Source organism: Girardinichthys multiradiatus, chromosome 20 (assembly GCF_021462225.1).
Source record: "Girardinichthys multiradiatus isolate DD_20200921_A chromosome 20, DD_fGirMul_XY1, whole genome shotgun sequence".
Lineage (NCBI taxonomy): Eukaryota > Metazoa > Chordata > Actinopteri > Cyprinodontiformes > Goodeidae > Girardinichthys > Girardinichthys multiradiatus.
The window spans coordinates 14,460,126-14,482,538 of record NC_061812.1 but is presented as its reverse complement, the minus strand read 5'-3'; the positions used below and the strand labels follow the sequence as shown (position 1 = coordinate 14,482,538).

The 22,413-nt window shown below is 38.2% G+C and overlaps 1 protein-coding gene across 3 annotated transcripts in view; it reads left to right on the top strand.

Moving 5' to 3' along the window:
- LOC124857508 (cadherin-22-like) overlaps positions 1 to 22,413 on the top strand; it is a 237,765-nt gene that overhangs the window by 212,022 nt on the left and 3,330 nt on the right. For all 3 annotated transcript variants that reach the window (XM_047348787.1, XM_047348788.1, XM_047348789.1), the window contains 3 exons: positions 6,529 to 6,646; positions 17,329 to 17,478; positions 17,814 to 17,915. In XM_047348787.1, coding sequence (XP_047204743.1) covers positions 6,529 to 6,646; positions 17,329 to 17,478; positions 17,814 to 17,915 — 370 coding nt within the window. The remainder of the gene's footprint in view (positions 1 to 6,528; positions 6,647 to 17,328; positions 17,479 to 17,813; positions 17,916 to 22,413) is intronic.

Below are 22,413 nucleotides of genomic sequence, written 5' to 3'. Positions count from 1 at the left end.
AAAATGTAAACCTGAAAAATAAAAGTTTGTTTAAAAAAAACAACATTTGAACCTGAAAACGATTTTGAACTGCCAGTGGTTCACTTCAGCCCGTGAACCACTGAATCACCGCCCTACACAGACAAAGGGCGAGCGCAACATCAAGTACACAAGAGGCGACAGTTTCTGGGGCGCTGATATTTTTCTGGACCATTGTACCTTAAACTATGCCATATCAACCTCTTAAGGATAACCTTTATTTATATGACTCATAGCTGTTTTTCCTATTTATACCATAATGATATAAAGCACAAGTTCTAATGTTTCCTTTTTGTTAGAATAGGATAAGAATGCTCATCGACACACATTACAAGGATAAATGGCCCAAGGTTTGTCATGAATGACCTGTGGCTGGGGCACTGGGTTTGATGGTGGAGCAGGCTGTAACTGGTTTGATTAGAATGCAGCAGCACACTTAGATTAAGGATGGACACCAGCTACTACACAACCTACCAGATAGACACCACAATGGTGACACATAGTCTACTGATAAACACTGAGGGAGGGAACATCCATTGCATCGGAGTGCCAGATATAAAAACTATAAGTGACCTTCTATCGGGGCTCTTCATTTCACAGACGCGACGGTCCGAGACGAGCCTCGTCGCTGATCTCTGTAATCATTCCTCTGCCTAATTTAGATTAAAGGAGCTGAAAGTTAGAAACTGTTTGAGAGTCGTTCCTTTAAGAGTCATTTTTAGATAGAGTGTGATCGCTTCTGGGGACCAAGGATCGGATAAACTCCGAGAGGTCTGACTGCCAACAGGGTGCGGTAGCTCGGACAAACCTCTCCTCTGTTCCAGTCAGGCAGATCAGCTCTGCTGCGCGTTGGCGAACAGCTGATCTGTAACACATGAACATGCGCTGCAGGGCGGCCAGTTGAAGCCAGTGGTCCACCGGGGATTTTCCCGGTTGCCCCGTATGCTAGTTTGCCCCTGGCTGTGAGTCACTTCACTAAATGGAGACCAAACACGATTTAATCAAAAATGCACCAGAAACCGAAATCCGAGTCCAGTCCACGTGAAAACAAGTCCAGGCTTAATTATGCAAGGATATTTGGTACCGGCTCGTTTTGCATCTGGTTTCATTCCCGTCGCTTAGTCTGGCGGTTCTTTTGCTTTGTGTTGAGAGCATGGGAAATCTCCAACACGGACTTAAAATGTTGTGCAAATCTGTCAAGATCATATTTTCTCCTCTGAGATGCGCGTCGTGTTTTCACGTAAGCTGCTTCTATCGGTGAAGCATGTTATCTTTCAAAACCAATCACATATATATAGAATATCGATGATGTATTACAGATAATTCCAGTTCCCACGGTCCCTGAATGCAACAGCTGGTAATATGTTGTTCAGCCGCTGTGTTGAGCTGTCAGTCATGATTCCGCACCCCGTGATCTAAGGCCCCGCCCCCCACGCCAAAACAGGGCCAATAGTTTGAAGCCAAAAAAAAAAAAAAAATCTGCAAGTTCGAAAAAAAAACTTTAATCTGAAAAGTAGTTTTGAACTTTTTTTTTTCCAGTTTCACATTTTTTTTTTTCAGTTGCAAAACTTTTTTTCCAGTTTTCAAATTTTTTGGGGAGAGGTTCAAAATAATTTTTCAGGTTCAAATGTTTTTCTTTTGAACAAACTTTTATTTTTCAAGTTCAAATTTTTTTCTTTTGAACAAACTTATTTTTTAGGTTCAAATTATTTTCTTCTGAACAATCTTTTATTTTTCAGGTTTCAATTTTTTTTGTTTGAACAAACTTTAATTTTTCAGGTTCAATTTTTTTTTTTGTTTGAACACACTTTATGCTCCATACATTATGCACATTTTGGGGTTTAATTTGGTACTCCACAGTGTGATGATGTGATATGGATCTTAGTGCTCTCAAACAGAGACATGACCTCATCCAGCATAAATGTGACTGCTTTAAATACTTATTTTTTGCAAGCATGCATTTAAAATAACAAGGCAAAACAAAACATTTGGAGAGAATGCATTTGTGTTTGAACTATGATTACATTTTTGATTGGCATACCAATAATCTTATGGTGCTGTGAATTAAAAACTGGAATGAAATATGTTGTTTTTACTGTCATGCATGGATTCATGCATTACATTCTTGGGCCACTGAATACAAAGAATAAATAGGGGTGTGGCTTTTAATTTATGATTATTATTAGCTGTCACATTTAGAAACATCTGTTTGTTTGTATGATGGAAATGGTCAGTATACACACTTTCATAAATCAGACTTATAAACCCCAGTTTTTGATAAATTAGTGCCACTGAGGGGAAGGCTCTTATGAAATAAATTTTTAAAATGTAGACATTACTGCCACTCATGCAGATCAATATTAAGATAGCAGCCATGATTAGATCCAAAATTATTTAGTGAATGTTTCTGTGAATATTTAGTCCTAGTGTTTTGTTTTTATTTGTTTTCTTTTTTTAAATTATATAACGCTTTAATTACTATGACTGTTAACTACTGCACATCTTCCATCTCCAAGAACTATTTTAATTGATAAAAACATAAAATTATATTCATCTTGCTTTTACATTCATGTTTTTTTCTGATGCTGCTCATTCAATCAAGGACTGCCAGCTGGAGAAAAATCAAAATTATGTAGGTTTTCTCTCATTAGGGCTACAAATCCAGGACAAAACAGCACCTGTTGAAGTAACATTCCACACATGCATAACTTATTTTGTTCAGAGACTCAGGTTATATAATGACTAGATTCTTCTCACTCCTTACTGGTCCAACAAAGTATGACATGATTAGTGGTGATGATGAGTGGAAGAAGAAATGTTATGGCCTAAAATGTTTTTGTAAATGAAAGGTGGTGTTTGATTAAGGGAGGACAACAATGAGGTCTCAGCAATGATTGTTCAGGTAAATGTACGTGGATGTGACCACTGAGCTGGTATATTTGTTTGAAATTGTTTGTAAACCCTGTACACTGTGTATGTGTTAGTACTTTTCACGGAGCATACATTTTGTGAACCTATTCAGAGACATGGAAAGAAAGATATTTAAAAAACTTTGTGGAAGCAAGAAAATAAAAATAAAAACAGACTGAGTCAAAAAAGACAAAGAGGATAAGGAAGCACTGACAAGATAAGATACATTAAAACATTCAATCCCAGCATGTTGGTCAGACACTTGCATTTTTAAGGGAAACCTTGGGGATTGCCACTAGCAAGATGGATACTGTAAAATGCAACATCAATAAACAATGAAGCAGTGAGCCACCATTATGTGATTTACTGATATTTTCCTCTCACTATTGTAGGAAATTGATTTTACCTGTGAAAGCCCTGTATTTAACCTGCACTTATAATGTCAGAAAAACATGGGAAAAAACAATTGTTTTTTTTCTAGAACAATTTGATGTGTCATTCAACGTGGTATATATTCCAATGGTCCTAAAAGTAACAAATGTAAAAGGAACTGTTACTCCTGTTTAGTTCATGTTAGCAGTGTAAGTATTGCTAATAAAAGATCAGTTGTAGAATCAAAACAGCAGCAGAAACCATGAAGTTAAAACCCACTCCTTTTGACAGCCTTTGCAACATTAAAAAAAAACATTGCAGTATATAAAAATGTTACAGCTGCTGTCAGGATGTTCTAGTTAAAGTAACAAATGTAATAAAAATCTGAATTTTCTAGTGCATTGCATGGTGATAAACAGGCCAGTATCATCTACACATAAACATAGACTGAGAACAGCTGAGGATGCACATTGAATTTTTTGTTTCTTTGCATTTTTACAAATGCATCACATGCACCTTCACAGTGCACCATTAGAAACCCGTATCATTTACCCTGAAGTCATGCCGCAGAATTTGTAATTACAAACTAAGCCACATCATCCCAAACAGCCTCCTTGAGGGTATGACTAAAACTGTTGTGTCTGTGATGCTGTCAACTCTCAGAAGCCATTTATTGTAAAGGTACAACTGTGTCCCAGAAGTATGACTGTCATTAGCTCAGACCCAGTAATACCTAAGCTGCACTTGTTCTCATAATTCAGATTGGTGAGCAAGGCACATAGAGGGCAGTCAGTTAAAAGCAAACAGGATCTTAAACACACCATTGTAAAGGATATATTTGGCATGAAAATTGTCCTAGTTAAAAACTAGATTTTTTGGAATCAGTTTGCACATACAGAATGAGTGAAAGGCTACATTTATTTGCAACACCTGCTTTTCCTGTGATATATGTGAAAAACCAGGCATTCAAGGAAATGACAGATGTTGTTTTTTTTTTTTTTACATTTTTACTCCTGTGAGTGTTTTTAAACCTGGTATGTGAAATTAAAGAGAAATACAGTTAAGTGCAATAGAAACCAATTCAGTGAGTATAATGACTAGATTGATGTTCATAAATTATACAGCTTCAAAAAATTTTCAACTCTGTTGTTAAAACTTAATATTAGTTTTCCAAATAACCAATTTTCTGTTGTTTAGTCGGTTTCCCAGCTTTTCATCAGATTATTTTTTCATTTAGTGATTGTCTTTGTTTGAGGCATGATTACAACTTCCTAATGAGATAATCATGTTGTTCCTGGCTTTTCCCTCAGTTCTGGTTTAACAAAATAAACATAAAAGAAAACAGAAAGTACATCTCTTCACAAATCGATCAAAACCTAAAAATGAAATAGCAGCAGAAAATGTTACTTTGCATTTATGATTTCAAATGTAAACCATCTGTGTTCTCCCAGTGGAGAGAAATACTTTAAATGGATACAAATAAAACAAAAGCACTGGAGCAGTATTCAGATAATTAAACAAGTACATTTAACACTGTTTTGTTTGGCATCTAGAAGCAATTTTTCCAATATACATAATAACTGTGTTCTCTGATAACATGTTTTTTTTTATGAGACCAGACAAGACAATTAAGCCTACTGAACCAGTTGGTTAACTTTAAAATTTTCTGAGGGGTGCATAGTAAATCTGTTTTTTGTTTTTTGATGTGTATCTTTACTAATTTGAACAATGCTTTTTAGCAGTTCACCTGGGTGCTGGGCCCTGTTTTTGACTGATAGATTGGAATAGACTTACCACAAGATTAAATGTTTTTTTCTCAACCAAAATAGCACTCACTATACAGTGGTTGCAATATACTAAAACATATGTTTTTATAGGATATACAAATATGAGAAGCATTTTAGTTATTGGAGTAAGATTTGCACAGACATCTAACTTTGCATAGAAATGACCCAAATTATTAATCTGCACCATATACAATATAAAATCTACCATGTTCCAAATGGGTTTTTCTGTCTACATAAACGTCATGGACAGGTGGCACTGCCCACCTAAACCTAAATGATTGTCAGCAACGCTCCCCCATCTGTGGAGAAGTCCGCAGGTGTGCTGCAATCTTCTCACTACCTTCTGATCGCAGCGGGAACCAGAGCTGCCTATTGCCTAGTCCTAATGCTGAAATTCAGTTAAATGTGATTTCACAAATAATATATGGATCTGTGAAATAGCCTTTTAGTTTAAAGATAGGAAACTTCATTTTGGATGTCAACATTACCATTGTTAGCGGCTAACAGTTGGATAATTTCGGTCTATGATTAATTAGATGGTTGAACAGTTTTATTGTGTTAATAACAAAACTGCTCTTTAGAAGGAACAGATTATTTTTTTTTGAATCACTAATATTAATACTTGAAAAAATAGGAGAATTAAAAACAATTTAAATATCAATAATTCTGTAATATTCTGAACCACCTTAGTTGTTGTATGCAGTAAACGAAAGTGAAAAGAAATCAAAATGTTAAGACTGTGGATTCATACGTCGTGTGGTGGGAAAGGAAACAGAGCAGACAGATGTGATGGTAAAATATTATTTATCAGCTTGTGGTTTGATTCTGGCTACAGAGTAATAGTTTGAGAGGAAGACGAATTGTCCCTGAAAGCTGTGCGCTACGATGTAAACATCTCCAGGGGCTGTTTGATGTCTGTTCAGCTTACATTGAATCCTACCACATCTTATTGTTTTCTCATGCAGTTTTCAGAAATTGCATCAGTTTTTTTTATGTGAATCAGTATTATTGCATTACACCACCAATAATCTTAGTCCGCTTTTTTCTTTTCCGCTTATCTCCATCAGGGCCTCTCATCTTCTCAGAGAAAATGTGCCAACCACACAGAGAATGTGCCCTTTTCTGCTCACAACTGAACTTTATGATAGTTTTGCATTTCCAACACTAGGGCATTTTTCATAATGTTGTGTCAACTCTTAGGCAAAATAAGTTTAAATCTCTTTGTGGCTGTGACCCCTTTGAACTACTGTTTCAAACAAACCTTTTCAGTCTGTTGCATCTCACTCCACCTTTTTCCCTCCCTGGTGAAAAAGGCATTTGAAATGCAAAGTGATTTTAAATGTATTTCTTTGTTCCCATTGAGTAGATCTGAATAGAAAATCTAACTTTTTCTTTCTTGTCCCCTTATTTCTTTTTTTCCACCATGTTTCTCTGCCTTTAGTTAATTCACACCATCAGTGTGGTGGATAGAGATGAACCACAGTCTGGACATCGCTTTTTCTTTACACTACCATCTGAAGCTGCCAGCAGTCGTCATTTCACTCTGTGGGATGTCAAAGGTAAGATGGACAATATCATCAAATATTTTACGACTACCACTGCTGTCATCTTGATGAGAAATGTTGAGGATTTAGGCGGATGTCATGAAAAAGAGGAGGTCCCAATGTGTCCAAAAGTAATTGAGAATGTTACAATTAAAAATGCACCTTGTTGTATGAATGAAATTGACAGGTTTCTAAAACTCTTCATTACTTTCAGTATAAATGTAATCTCATAATTGAAGTAGTAGTTCAGAATGTGGAGTTTGAAACAAGGTCAAATTTGATGCAATCTGCTAGGCCTTCATAGATAGAGTTTCGGGGAACTAAGAATCTATTTTTAAAGTATAAAAAGGCGTAGACAATGCTAAATCTTTAACAAATAGAATGAAAGTGTCATAAATCTCAGACTGTGCTTTGAGAAATCTGTGTGGTGTACTGACAAGTTCAGGTTTGACCACTCGAGTTTAGATTCCCTAAAATGATTTAAATAGCCCTTTAATTTTGGGGCAGTAGGATGTTATGAATCAGATGCCACCATAATTAAAAGCTAACAGTCAGTCGCAGCTTTCTCACAGTGTTTAAGTGGTGGGAGCTTTTCAGTGCTAAGGTAACCAAGTACCTATCAGCTGACTCTATCATACACCCAGATAACTGCTTTTTGTCTTACTTCAATATAAAGGTATCAAACAAAGATACAAAATCATGGTTTAAAACACACACCTTTATATCTGGAGCTCATAACAGATGAAAACAGCAGCTAGATAGCGTTTTGTGAGATGGACTTTACTTTAATGGCAAATGCCATGGCATTTCAATATCCCTACTGTAATCAGTGTAGAACAATAAGATCCCTACTTCTTATCATCTGACATTACTTGATCAACTGAATTTGAGTGTATTGTAAGATAACTAGGATTGAATTGAATCTGGATATTGTATATGGATTACAGTATATATATTTCAATGAGATTGGACTTATTAGGATGAACTGATTTTGGACTGAATTGGATGCCAATTATGGAGGAATGAACTGAGACCCTTTGTTTTGTAAAGTACATTGAGGTCATATTTGCTGTGCAATTGTGCCATATAAATAAACAAAATGTTAATAATTTCAGTTTATTTAAAAACCAGATGGTTCAATTTATTGACATAAGGTTATAAAAATTAACCTGTAGACTTTTTCCAGACACAATTGTGGGTAAACATCATTTGTTAGGATCTTAGAAGCTAAGTAATAAAATAATAATTATAGGTTACTACATGTCTGATTCTTTGTTTTTGCAAAAGACGTATCCTGCCTTTTGTCATTTTCTTCTAAATAGATCTGACCCACATGCAGAAGAACACTCAGAGGAAACAACTGAATAAGTGAAAGGTGTTTATTTACAGCCAGTGAGTCTGGGACATGAACGGGTAAATTCGCAAACTGTATGAAAAGAGGGAAGAGAACTGGTGAAACAGGGAATTGATATGTTGCGAAAAATGACATAAGGTAATTTCTGTAATCAGGAAAATGGCTTACTAAACAAATACCGTCAAGTCGCCAGAGGTAGAGGGAGTCGGGACCCAGGTGTGCGAAGCAGAGTAGTCCAGATGATTTTACTTGAGCTGAAGAGTGAGTACTGGTGAGTTCAGGAGTTAGTTCAATATTCAGGTACTTGCGTTGGAGGGTGGACAGGGTACGCTTCTGCCTTGGTTCAGGAGACTGAGGACAACAGGAAGCTGCCAGCTTGATCCTTGGAAACGAAATCCAAACGAAATCCACCAAATGTAGGTAATCTTGATCATCCAGAAACTTCTGGGACCGAAGTCAAAGTTCAACAAAGAATGATCAAAAGGTTCAGGTTTCTGCCTGCGAAGGAACATAAACAACATCAGCTTAGAGACCAGAAACGAAGCATAGCTTAGAGGTGAGTGAGCTTGTTACCACTGAAGGCAAACTCTCTGGCATCGAACTGCTGGCAGCCGCTTGCTTAAATACTCCTACAATGTAATCAGCAGATCAGTCGCACCTGTCACCCAGCACACCTGAGAAAACTCCAGCACCATCTGGAAACTGAAAACAAAGTGCAGACAAAGACACAAACACACACACAGAAACCAAAACCCCGACACCTTTGTTTGAAAAGTTTGTCTGATGCTTTAAACAAAATAAACTGAATTAGTACATTATCTTTGAAATGCAAGAGATTTCTTTGGGAAACTGTTTTGAAAATTATTTAACATTAATTTAAATCCATTTTTTTCTTTCAATTGCCATGGCAATTGCATTACAGTTATCATGTACAGGGGTTGGACAATGAAACTGAAACACCAGTCTTGCTGAGTGTATTTGTGCATTGTCATCCTGATACATGGCACCGCCTTCAGGATACAATGTTTGAACCATTGGATGCACATGGTCCTCAAGAATGGTTCGGTAGTCCTTGGCAGTGACGCGCCCATCTAGCACAAGTATTGGGCCAAGGGAATGCCATGATATGGCAGCTCAAATCATCACTGATCCACCCCCATGCTTCACTCTGGGCATGCAACAGTCTGGGTGGTACGCTTCTTTGGGGCTTCTCCACACCTTGACTCTCCCGGATGTGGGGAAAACAGTAAAGGTGGACTCATCAGAGAACAATACATGTTTCACATTGTCCACCGCCCAAGATTTGCGCTCCTTGCACCATTGAAACCGACGTTTGGCATTGGCATGAGTGACCAAGGGTTTGGCTATAGCAGCCCGGCCGTGTATATTGACCCTGAGGAGCTCCCGACGTACAGTTCTGGTGGAAACAGGAGAGTTGAGGTGCACATTTAATTCTGCTGTGATTTGGGCAGCCGTGGTTTTATGTTTTTTGGATACAATCCGGGTTAGCACCCAAACATCCCTTTCAGACAGCTTCCTCTTGCGTCCACAGTTAATCCTGTTGGATGTGGTTTGTCCTTCTTGGTGGTATGCTGACATTACCCTGGATACTGTGGCTCTTGATACATCGCAAATACTTGCTGTCTTGGTCACAGATGTGCCAGCAAGACGTGCACCAACAATTTGTCCTCTTTTGAACTCTGGTATGTCACCCATAATGTTGTGTGCATTTCAATATTTTGAGCAAAACTGTGCTCTTACCCTGCTAATTGAACCTTCACACTCTGCTCTTACTGGTGCAATGTGCAATCAATGAAGACTAGCTACCAGGCTTGTCCAATTTAGCCATGAAACCTCCCACACTAAAATGACAGGTGTTTCATTGTCCAACCCCTGTAGATACATCCCTAGAAAAAGTATAACATAAATTCAGTGTGCACCCTGGCAATAACTTTGCTTTGTCAGGAACATTATTTTTTTCATACTTGTCAGTGTTTTTGCATGCACGCTTGCAGATCCTTCATTTAGGGATGTGTATCTAAGTAAATGTGACATCTGGCTAAATCAAGATTGATCTGACACCGGGAAAATGTCAGAGGAGCATTCCGAGCCAGTGAAATGTCATGGTGTGAAGGCAGAAGAGTCTCCTGCTGAACCATGCATGTGCATTTAAATGGAAAGGTGCATAGCTTGTGCCTTTATGCAACATACGTGCACACATTGTACTGTTTATACACATACTATTGGATGAGCAGGGAATAAGGAAAATGCGTAAGCCTATTTGGCTTTGTTCTTTTTTTTTTGTTTTCAAAAAAGTGCATGAACAATGACATGAAAATTATCATCATACTACACTTTTTTAATGTCACTTTAATGCATGTTTTATGTTTTTCAGGGTAGGTATGCATGTAAATGTATGGGTAGCCTGAACAATATAACACCTGAACTGTTGGATTTTTACATAAAACCTGATACATTTATATACAAAACCAAATGCTAATGCAACCATAAATACTATATATAATCATGCCAGCCAATGGTACTGTTGATACATATTAACAATTTTAAGCAAACAAAGCACCACATAAGTTTTAAATTCTACTCTAGTGTCTTTTTTCATGGACACATTTGTCAAACTGTCACTTTCAATCTGTCACTTCATCTCTTGCTCTTCATGCCCTCACATTGCGTTCTGTCTCCAGGCCTTGACAGACAATGATGACAAGGCATTTTTCCCATGTTGCTAAACTCTTTGAAGTCTTTGCTGCCAGTCCGTAGAGGAAACCTCTAATCTCACCGTATAAAGTTTCCTGCTATATTATACACTGCAAGCCATTTCTTTCTATACTTTATAAAAAAGGTGATTTTCAATGTGTTCAGTTGTGTTCAATGTGTTCATTTTAAGGTAGAGATCTGTAAAACATAATGTTGTGTAAAAGTCAAAAGGACAAACCCCTGAACATAAACGATAATATGAAAATTGTTCTACATGTGCAAGAGGAGTTCCAGGGTGACAAGGATAACAGTGATGAATGTTCTGGGAGATGGATTACTTGCTATCCTCTATGCAAGTCTTCCCCTGAGCCACCCTGACTCTATTTTTCAAAGCCTCATTCTTTATATTGTGTTACATTCATCTAAGTCTCATGCAGAGCCCTCATATACACGTCATTGAAGTTTAATTTGAGTAGAGCTCACTCTCATTTTCTATTCTGTTTTTTATTTGCCTAATGAACTCATGATCCAGCACCCCCCTCAATTATTGGCAGCCTTGATGAAGCCATGAATTCCCTTTTTTATTTGCATTTGCATGGTCTTACAAAAAAACGAATTACTTTTAATATAATCAGTGGTGCCATACTTATTCACACCCCTAACAAATTTTGCATTTTTGAAATTAAGATGATGAGAGTATGCAGGAAATTAGTAATCCATGATTTACTGTTTTCATGGATATAGGATTTGACACAGATGTATGCTTTTGTGAGCCAGTCTTCAAAATGGAGAAGTAAAGAGAAAATGCCATTCAAGTAAAGCAGATGTGTATTATATTATAATTGTCATATATCAAAAGGTGGCTATTGTAAAATTGCTACCCACCTAAACTTTCCCAAAGGTTTACTCAGTGAAATAGTTAAAAAGTTTAAAATAACTGGAACAATAACATTAAAGACTGCTTGATCTTGCAACCATGCACATTGAGGAAAATGGTAAAGGTAAGTTAAAATTATTATCTAAATGTCAATTTTAGAGAATTACCTAAATGAGTGGCATCTTAGATGTTATTTACATGCCAAATAGAGTGCAAGATATAATGAAAATAGTCAGTTAAAATCTATCCAACTGGCATATCATCATTACCTAGCCTTAATGCCTTACACTTGAAATATAGTATCCAAACAAATATCCTTTGTAATTGGGATATTGCACACACTGATATTGGGACGACAACCGCGATTCAATGTTTTCTACATCTCTAAAGCAGGCTGATTGTTTAGAGACAACCGTTCTGCTCTACTAGCACAAATGTAAACTTCTAAATTTTACTGAATGCTACTGGGACCAAATTGTTTGATTAGCTCAGACAAAAAGAAATACTGGCAACAAGCCCTCCTGGCAGGTCTGGCATAAAAAAATCAAGAACAATTTGACAAGGCGCCACAGACCCAGTAGTATGGTGAAGAATCTGTGATGTTGTGGGCTGGTTTCTCTTTCAAAATATCTCAGAACCTTGTTATATGATTTAATAAATTCTTTGATGTACCAGAATATTGGTAGTTAAAATCTGATGGCCTTTCAGCAGGATGAATCCAGACAAATGGCCATATACTGTAGGCTTGGTGAAGAAATTAGACGTCTTACAATCCAAAAGTTGCGGGTTCGATTCCAGCTTCCTCCTGCTACCTGTTGGTGTAACCCTGGGCAAGGCACCTAACCTCAATTTTCCTACCGATGTGCAAATCTGTGCATGCTTTCGAGTGCAATTGGGTGAATGTGTGGGTCTAGTGTAATGCGCTTTGAGTGGCAGGTATGACCATGTCCATTTACCATTTTAACCTTCTTCCATGACCATCAAGGTCCATAGACCAAAATCATATAGAAAATGTGTGGTTAGCTGAAGAGAATAGAATATAAGAGAGGACCCAAGGCTCTGGAAGATCCTTCTTTCTGTGTGCTCCAACCCTGTGAAATGTTATAAGAGAGGACTTATTGCTTTCCGCTCTCAGGTGTTTTCCCCCAGCCCCTAAAAACAACAATTATCAAACCTCTACTCAAAAAGAGCAACTTGGACAAGCCACTACTACAGAACTACAGGCCTATCTCAAACCTCCCCTTCATCTGTAAAATTATTGAAAAAGCTGTGTTTCAACAGTTAAACAACTTCCTAACAATGACCAACCGCTTCGATATCTTCCAGTCCAGCTTCCATGCTCACCACATTACAGAGACTGCCCTTGTCAAGGGGTTCAATGACATCTGTATAAATGCAGACTGTGGAAGAACCACAGTGCTGGTATTATTGGACCTTAGTGTAGCATTCGACACTGTTGATCACTCCATTTTATTAGAGCGCCTGGAAAACTGGGTTGGCCTTTCTGGTATAGCACTCGATTGGTTTAAATCCTACTTGAAGGACAGGAACTTTTTTGTGTCAGTAGGTAACTTTACATCAGAAACCACAAAAATCACATGTGTTTAAAAGCTAGCACACAGCTTCAGTTAATACAGCTAGAAACCACCAATCAGGTTCGAAATCTGGGTGTAGTGATGAATTCAGACCTGAACCTTCAGAGGCACATGAAGACAGTAACAAGGTCAGCCTTCTATCACCTAAAGAACATCTCCAGGATGAAAGGACTAATGTCTCAGCAGGACCTTGAAAAACAAATTCATGCATTCATCATTAGTAGAAGTGATTACTGCAACGGTGTCTTCACAGGTCTGCCTAAAAAGTCGATCAGACAGCTGCAGTTGATCCAGAACGCTGCTGCCCGCATCCTCGCTAGAACTAAGAAAGTGGAGCACATCAACCCGGTTCTAAAGTCCCTACATTGGCTCCCTGTAGCTCCTAGAATAGACTTTAAAATACTTCTGTTAGTCTATAAATCACTGAATAACTTAGGACCAAAATACATTACAGACTTGTTGTCAGTGTATCAACCACCCAGACCTCTCAGGTCATCTGGCTCAAATCTACTCTGCATACCCAGAACCAGAACCAAACTTGGAGAAGCAGCTTTTAGTTCTTATGCTCCACTAATCTGGAAAAAACTCCCAGAAAACTGTAAAAATGCTGAAACCTTAAGTTGCTTCAAATCAAGATTAAAATCTTATTTGTTTAGAGTGGCTTTTGACTGTGCTATCTAACCTTTATTAGTTAAGTTTTCAGTCCAACTTTTCCTTTTTTCACCGGTAAAAACACGGACCTCCGCGGATCAGCGGTTCTCTGCTTTACCGAGACATGGCTGAGTGAAAACATCCCGAACCGCGCACTGCTGTTGCCGGACTTCCAGCTGCTCAGAGCGGATCGCAGCGCGGAGTTATCAGGGAAGAAGCGAGGTGGCGGAATCTGCTTTTATATAAATGAAAGTTGGTGCAGAGACGTAAAAGTGCTGGGAAAAACATGTAGCCCGGATCTGGAGTCATTTTTCATTATTTGTAAGCCATTTTATTCACCGAGAGAGTTTTCCTCGTTTATAATAATCGGCTCATATTTTCCACCGCATGGCTGCACTTCGGCCGTGGAAAAACATCTTGCTGAGCTGATTACAGACCTGGAGAAAAAATACACGGACTCTTTCATCATAATACTGGGAGATTTTAACAGCGCAAACTTCTCAAATGAACTCCCCAAATACAGACAGCATATTAAGTGTCCCACCAGAGACAAAAACACTCTGGACCATTGTTACACAGCTTTAAAGGACTCATATCATGCTGTTACCAGGGCTGCTCTGGGTTTTTCGTATCATTCTCTTATCCACCTCATCCCAACCTACTGACAGAGACTAAGAGCTTCCAAACCCAAGGTTCACACTGTTAAGAAGTGGACTGAGGAATCAAAGCAGATGCTACAGGCCTGCTTTGAATGCACAGACTGGACTGTTTTTGAAACCTCAGCCACTGACTTAAACCAACTAACTGATGTGGTGACATCATACATCAGTTTCTGTGAGGACATGTGTGTGCAGACCAAGACCTTCTGCACCTTTGGGAACAATAAGCCATGGTTTACTCCACACCTCATGAATCTGCGCAGGGAAAAGGAAGAAGCTCACAGCAGTGGAGATTGGGCGCGGTACAAGCAGGCTAGGAACAGACTAACAAAAGAGATCAAAGCAGCTAAGAGAAGCTATAGTGAGAAGCTTAAGAACAGCCTTTCTACTGGTGACACTTCAGCTGTATGGACTGGTCTGAGAAACCTGACTGCCTACAAGAGCCCCTCCACCCATCCTGAACAGAGTTGTCTCCTGGCCAACCGTCTGAATGGCTTCTACTGCAGACATGACAAGAAGCCATTCACACCTCAAATCATCTCCTCCACATCCCATTCAGAAACAAATTCCTCCCATAAAGCAACCAACCCCCCACCATCAGATCCTCTGCCTGCACTAAAGATCTCCGAGGAAGAGGTAAATAGGCTCTTTCAGCGCATGAAAACAAAGATAGCTGGAGGACCTGATAACGTCTCCCCATTATGCCTGAAAGCCTGCGCACATCAACTCGCTCCGATCTTCGACAAGGATCTTCAACAAGTCACTGGAGAAATGTGAGGTCCCCTCCTGCCTCAAACGATCCACCATCATCCCGGTTCTCAAGAAACCCACCATCGTAGGATTAAATGACTACAGGCATGTAGCCCTGACGTCTGTGATCATGAAATCCTTTGAGCGGCTGGTGCTGAAGCACCTGAAAGACATCACAGGCCCCCTGCTGGACCCCCTGCAATTTGCTTACCGAGCAAACAGGTCGGCAGATGATGCTGTTAACTTAGGTCTACACTTCATCCTGCAACACCTCGACCATCCAGGGACGTACACCAGGATCCTGTTTGTAGACTTCAGCTCGGCCTTCAACACTATCATACCAGACATCCTCCACCAGAAGCTCACACAGCTCAACGTCCCAGCCTCCACCTGTCAGTGGATCAACAGCTTCCTGACAGACCGACAGCAGCAGGTGAGACTGGGGAGCATATTCTCCCGATCCAGATCAATAAGTACTGGTGCCCCCCAGGGGTGTGTTCTATCCCCACTCCTCTTCTCTCTGTACACAAATGACTGCACCTCATCGGACTCGTCCGTGAAACTCCTTAAGTTTAGTAAACAGAGCACTGTTTACTAAAACCAGCCGCCACAGAGACAGTTTCTTCCCCCAGGCTGTTTCTCTGATGAACATTCAATAGAGTACAGAACAACAGCATACAGATGTTGCAAATGCACCTTTTCTGTTAGATATGTGTATATTGTACATTGTAAATTGTAAATTTGTATATTCTGTAATGCAGAATATTGCATAGTACATTGTATATTGTACATTGTAAATTTGTATATTCTATAATGCAAAAACAGAACAAAAGAGCAAAGTGTACTGGAGTCAAATTCCTTGTTTGTATGCACGAACTTGGCAATAAAGCTGATTCTGATTCTGATTTTTCTTATCCATCATTCTATTCTCTTTATTTTTTAATTACCTTTATGTCACTGTAATGTACTTTGCCTATTATGCTTCTTATTTATTTATTTATTTATTTTTTTCCTTCATGTAAAGCACTTTAAATTGTGTTGCTACTGAAATGTGCTATATAAATAAACTTGCCTTGCCTTGCCTTGCCTTGTCTTGTCTTTCCTCGTGAAAAAAGATGGTTGTAAATGGATGAACAGCCAGGGTGCCAATAACTGCTACAACATTGATTTTGTTAAGAAAAACAATATTTCTCTTTTACACTTAATACAATTATTCACATAAAAAATTGTATTTTAAAAAAGGTGAAATTATGCAAAAGGAGATATTTATTATGGATGCCACAAATTGCAAAGGGTACTGTAAAAGTCAAGTGGAATCACACATCAATGAGGAAGCCACGACAATTTAGACATGAATTTTATTCTGGCCAGAAACTACTTTTTTAAGCTGCCTTTGCCCCTTTCCTCCATCTCTAAAGGGCGTTTTTGGCCAGAAAATCTGAGCGTTTTGTAAATGTTTTCCAAAGTGAAGTTTTCATAAGCTCAGGTTTTAATGTGTACATTTAAACTATGGGGGACCAATGACACACAATTTTTTTTTTCCTCATACCTGTTTGTTTTTATATGTAGCTGGACTTTTTCTAATCCCAGTGTTATAAAACGTGCTGAGAATGGTACTTGCTGAGAAAAAATGGCAAACAATGTCAATGAATTGTGACTTTTTAACTATTACCCATTGCTGAAAGTAATGCCTTCCCTTTTGTTTTTTAACATATATTCAGGTTAATGTCATTGCCATTCACTATCATGTTGGCATGTGTTTTGCAAGATAAATTTCTACACTATAAACAGTTTATTTAACTAATTAGAAAGGTGATGGACATGTGCTGTCGGATGATGACAAAAATCTATTCTAGAAGTTTTAATTACAATAAATGCACATCTACAACTAGTTTGTGTCTATTTGCTTAACAGTATTAAGGTATCATCCATAGGTTTTAAATCTACAACAAAAAACAATGTCTCACTGTGATGAGCATGAGATGAACGTTTTTTTTTTTTTTCTGCTAACATATAGTGACTCATGTGCAATTCTCTGCTTTGTCTTATCTGTCTGACCCCAACGCGCCCCTGACTAAATCACATCCCCCATCAAGACAACACAGCTGGCATTCGTACCCAGAAGTCAAGCTTCAACCGCCATGAACAAAATGTGTACTTCCTGCCCATTCTTGTTGTTGACAGTGGACCTCCCTCCCTCAGCTCAACAAGCACCCTGACCATCCATGTTTGTGGCTGTGACACAGGTGAGAGCCGCTGCGGGGGCAGCACCATTACTAACATTAACATCACTGTCACCCTTGGCAGCAGCAGCGGCCCTATGAAAAGGTCAATGTGTCATTGTTTTGCTTAGCAAACATTTCTTCTGAGCCTATATTTATGGAAAGCAAAACAACACATGGCAATAAAATCTGCAGACAAATGGCATTTTACAGAGATTTGAAATTTTTAAAAAATGGACATGGTGAAAAGAATGTTTTTACTTTGGAGAAGTAAGTGATGGCCCATGTAACAGGCTCAACACTAGTGTAAAACCTGTTGTGGCAGATGCTTATTATTTTCTCTTTCTCTCTAAATGCAGAGGGAGCTATTCAGACCTGCAATGCAACAGCCTATGTAATGAGTGCAGCTCTTAGCCCTGGGGCGCTTATAGCTCTACTGGTCTGCATGCTCATCCTCATAGGTAAGCAGATAAATAAATTCATGGATGTATACGACATTTGAATAAATATGGCTGTGAGATAAATGGATCTTCATATGTATAGTTATTTTGAGTCTAATTGATTAGTTTTGTTTATATTGGGTAACAACACAGGTCAACTCCAGTTGTGCAGCCAAGTGCATTTTAATCAGTTAATTACCTTTAAAAGTTATCCATATTTCACTGATACATTTGAACAATAGCAGAAATACAGAGATTAATGACATCAAAACGCTACATACTTTTGATCTTTCCATCGTGTTCATTTCGGACATTTTGTGTCTGTTTTTATGACAAGGAGGCTTTGTTTAAAGGTGGAGCGCACATTCTGCTTGGTTTTATGATTGATATGAAAGTACTTTGATCCATGAAACACAGGCAGTGATAAAATGGATGAGAGTGAAGTGAAGGCAGCTCTTTGCCTGCACAAGCAGGCAAAGAGCTGCCTCAGCACTAGTGACTTTCTACATAGGATGCTTTAAATAGTCAAATCTCTCCAGACAAGCATAGATTTTTATATATAGACAGGCACTCAGTAATATACGTATGCATACACATGCTCACGCTCACAAATACAACAGATGGCTGATAGTGAAATATTTGAAAAATGTATGAGTTCGGCCCCCTACCACCCACCACTACTGTAAGTCTTTGAATTCCAGGTTTTACTGACAGCAAGAGGCGACAATACTGTCAGTGATTTGTCTCTCCGCCTTGTGAGTCTACAAAGTTTATACAGTGCAGGCAATGAATGATGGATGATGTGACACGATGTTGCTTTAACTATGACTTACATTGTTCTCTTTTTATTTTAAGAGCTTTCCTAATGAGTGTTGTTGATAAAATGTATCCATTAATGGAACCACAGTGAACTCAAAAAGCAGAGCATCACTTATTTATCACAGTTATAAAAGCCTCAACAAAAATGTTATGTGCAAATCTGAAACAACCTTATGGCTATAAAAACTCTCTGTAGTGTGTCATGGTTTCAGTGTTGTCCTAAACATGGTCCCATCATCAGCACATGGTGAGAACTAATAAGATTGCAAGATCTTGTGCAGAAACTGAATTTTTTTATGCTGTCCTTGGTACAAAACACATGTATTATGTTTTTTCATGTCTTTTGATAGTGAAATGTCTCCATGGTTATTCCAGTTGCAGCAGTCATTTTATGCCAGTTTCTTTCAACCCTGATGGTAGAAAATAAACTGCATTTCTAACCTACATCAAACCAATGAACAACTTGTTAAGTTGCAGCTCCTACATTCTGCTAGTAATCCTGCAAGACAGTGAAATCTCAGGGTTTTGGTTGAGGATCAAAGGACAAGTAATGTTTTCACAACTATCATGTGTTATAAATAATGACAGCAATCTTACTATCTCAACAGCCTCCAACACTTTTCTGATTGCCTTTAGTTACTGTACCACATGCACCAAACTACAAATTGCTTGAGCATGCAGCCCACATCAAGATGCTCTTAACTGCAATGCAATCAATTTATTTTGTGGTCTATTATTGTTTTCACATTGTCTTTTCTTCCTTGCGCACATGCATGCACAGTCTTCCACTGTGCACACAATGACTAATCAGCTGGCCACCACTCCTTCTCTAGAGGCTGGACCACCTCTATTGCATCAATTGCTGAATGATGGGAAAAATGAAAACAAATTTCTGCCTAATTACCGTACAAACAAACAGTCCCTCCATCAGCTCTTATATGGGCCTGATGTGATGAATCCATTTCATTGCATCGCAGCATCTGCTTGCATCCATTCCAATTACCTCACATCTGCTTGTGATGAACTCCCGCGTGAGGGCAACCAGCACAGCCCAAGGGGAAATTAACTGCCTTGTCAGGAACAGTTATCACAACATCTGTACACATGGGTATCAGCTCTGTATGTATAGGAGCTGACTAAACACATGTACATAAGCTTCAAGCAGGAGTAAATTCTGTACATGGAGTTTTATTGACATTTTCAAAGGTATGCTAATTACAAAAGTAAATAGGTTTTCAGTCTCACAACTCAGGCCTCCTCACACCTAAAAGTAAGTGATAATAAACTTTTATCAAAATGTCCAATAATGCAACATATTCTTTAACAAGTTTTACTGATCTGCTCCAAGAAATGAGCTCAAAACTAGAACGTTTCCTCCCTCTTTTACTTCCCTCATTAGGGTGAATTTGGAGTAATTGTCTTAGTGCTTGTTTAGTATGCATGGAAGAATACACTGCAGGTTATACAAATCCTGACTCTTTCTTAGGCCTCATGGCAATTAATTTGTTTCATTCATTGAATATAAGAATAAAACAATGGTAACAAATGCTGCTTCCCCAATGATGCCCATCCAAACAATGTGAGTGGAGAATGTTATCAATCATAGATTCCATATAAAATCCACTGAAGATCATAAAGAGCTTTTTAGTCTGGCAAGAGCGTCGTAGTTGCATAGTGATATTTTTTAGTCCTACTTGCAGGACACGCGTGACAAATTGAGAAAATTACAGAGAATAGAAAAAGGACTTATTTATTTGTATAATCTGTGCTTTTTTTAAGTAGAGAATAGCTAACTCAAAGATCAATTTAAAAGACGCCATCTGTCCATGTACATTTTGCATGCATACATGTTGTTTATGTAGTTCATTGTGTGCTTTGAATATACACACTTCATGAAGGTCCAATATCAGACTAGTATGGCAATAAAAGAATGTAGCCATATCTTATTTTTATAGTGGACAGATGGGTGTCCTGATGGGCCAAGCACAGACCCCCAGTATAATTAAAAGTCTTTTTTTATCTCTGATAGCTTGTTGGTTGTTTGGCAAGTTGTTATCTGTTCTCAGCGACTCATGGTGCCTACTTCACAAAAAATCATAACTCTTTTCTTGTATTTCTTTAAAAAAGTTGCACTCTGTACCTCCTTAAGGGAGGAAAAAAGACACCTTCTATTTGCAGTGTCACAGCCAAAAGCTGATTCTTGGCAACAAATCAAGTTGCCAATTGTTGTAGAAAAATTCGCATCCAGAGACTGATGACTGTCACTCAGAATCAGCTTTATTAGAATCTTGCAAGAGAGAAGGATTTTACAGCATTGGTGATGCGCTCAGAAGTGCTGCCAAATCATTCTGACCAGACAAAGTAAAAGTTCTCCTATAAGCTACAACAGTTTTCAAGGTGACTCTCATGAGACCTATTGTCCTAGACATAATCTTAACAGTGTGGCATACATATTATCTCACACAGCCGCAAGCAGAAGGCTGAGAAACCATTACTCTAAGACTAAACAAGAAGATTGGAACAACACAGAGGGCTTCTAATACTTTTGTCAGTTCCTGTAGAGTATCAAGGAGCAAATCAAGCAAGGCAATAAAATTTCCATAACACAATCTTTCTAAGTACACACCAAAATGTTGTGCTTTCCAAATGGCCTTTTAGAATTATAAACTGCTCTTACTTAACAAAGAATATTTAACAATATTTTGGATCCATGATAAGTGCCAAAGGTTATCATAATGTGTTTGTGCCCAAATGACAAATTCACAACAAATTAAAAACTATCAAAAACAGATAGCGATCACAAAATAGTTAACTTTTTTTTTTTTACAGAAATTGAAGTCTGACTTGTAACAAATTAATAATTCTCCAAGATTGTTGAGTTTACTCTCAATTTTATTGCAGTTTGGCATTCATTTGTGAAACACCCATGTGCCTCTAGCTGTGGTCTGTTTGCAAACAGCTCATGCAACTGCCTCTTGGTGAACAAATTGAATGAAATGAAAGCAAATTATGCAAATTAATGAAAAATGGGTCAGTTTTTTTAAAATGACCACTGTAACATCATTTAAATGATTTACTTCTCTACATGTTAATAGTGGTAAGTGACAGTGGTGAGAGATTTTTTTTTTTTTTTACCAAGCTATCTAAAGTCATGTAATCATTAGCTATCTTTGTCGTAAAGCCACATGTGGTTTCTCCTTTTTTATTTTTACCTATGGGTATCTATAATGTTTTAGTGCCAGTCAGATCATAAGGCTGTTCTTGGCCAATCATAAGACATCAGTTGCACAGTTTCTCTTTGAATGTCTACCATGCATCTGTCCCCGTTTGTTCTTCCTTACTGATCAAGAACAGTTTAGGTCCCCATTAAGACTTATTATCCTTTTTTATTTTATTTCTTAAAAGAGGACTAAATGAATCAATTGTAAATGTATCCACTCAATAACATAGCCTTCAGCCAGCCAGTTCATAGCGGAGACCTATTTTATATTTTGTTAATGTGGCTTTGTGTCTCTTCCCCGTTTGTATCTTCCTTCGTAATGTTGTTGCAAGGAAAACATGGATTTGTGAGGCATCTATTAGCTAAAACCAGACTCATCATGAAAAACAGTGTTGCTGCTTCACCAGATACTGATCAGTTTGTGTATTTTTACCGTTGTTTAAGGTTCTAAAAATACCTGGGTGTCAAACTTTTCAGCAT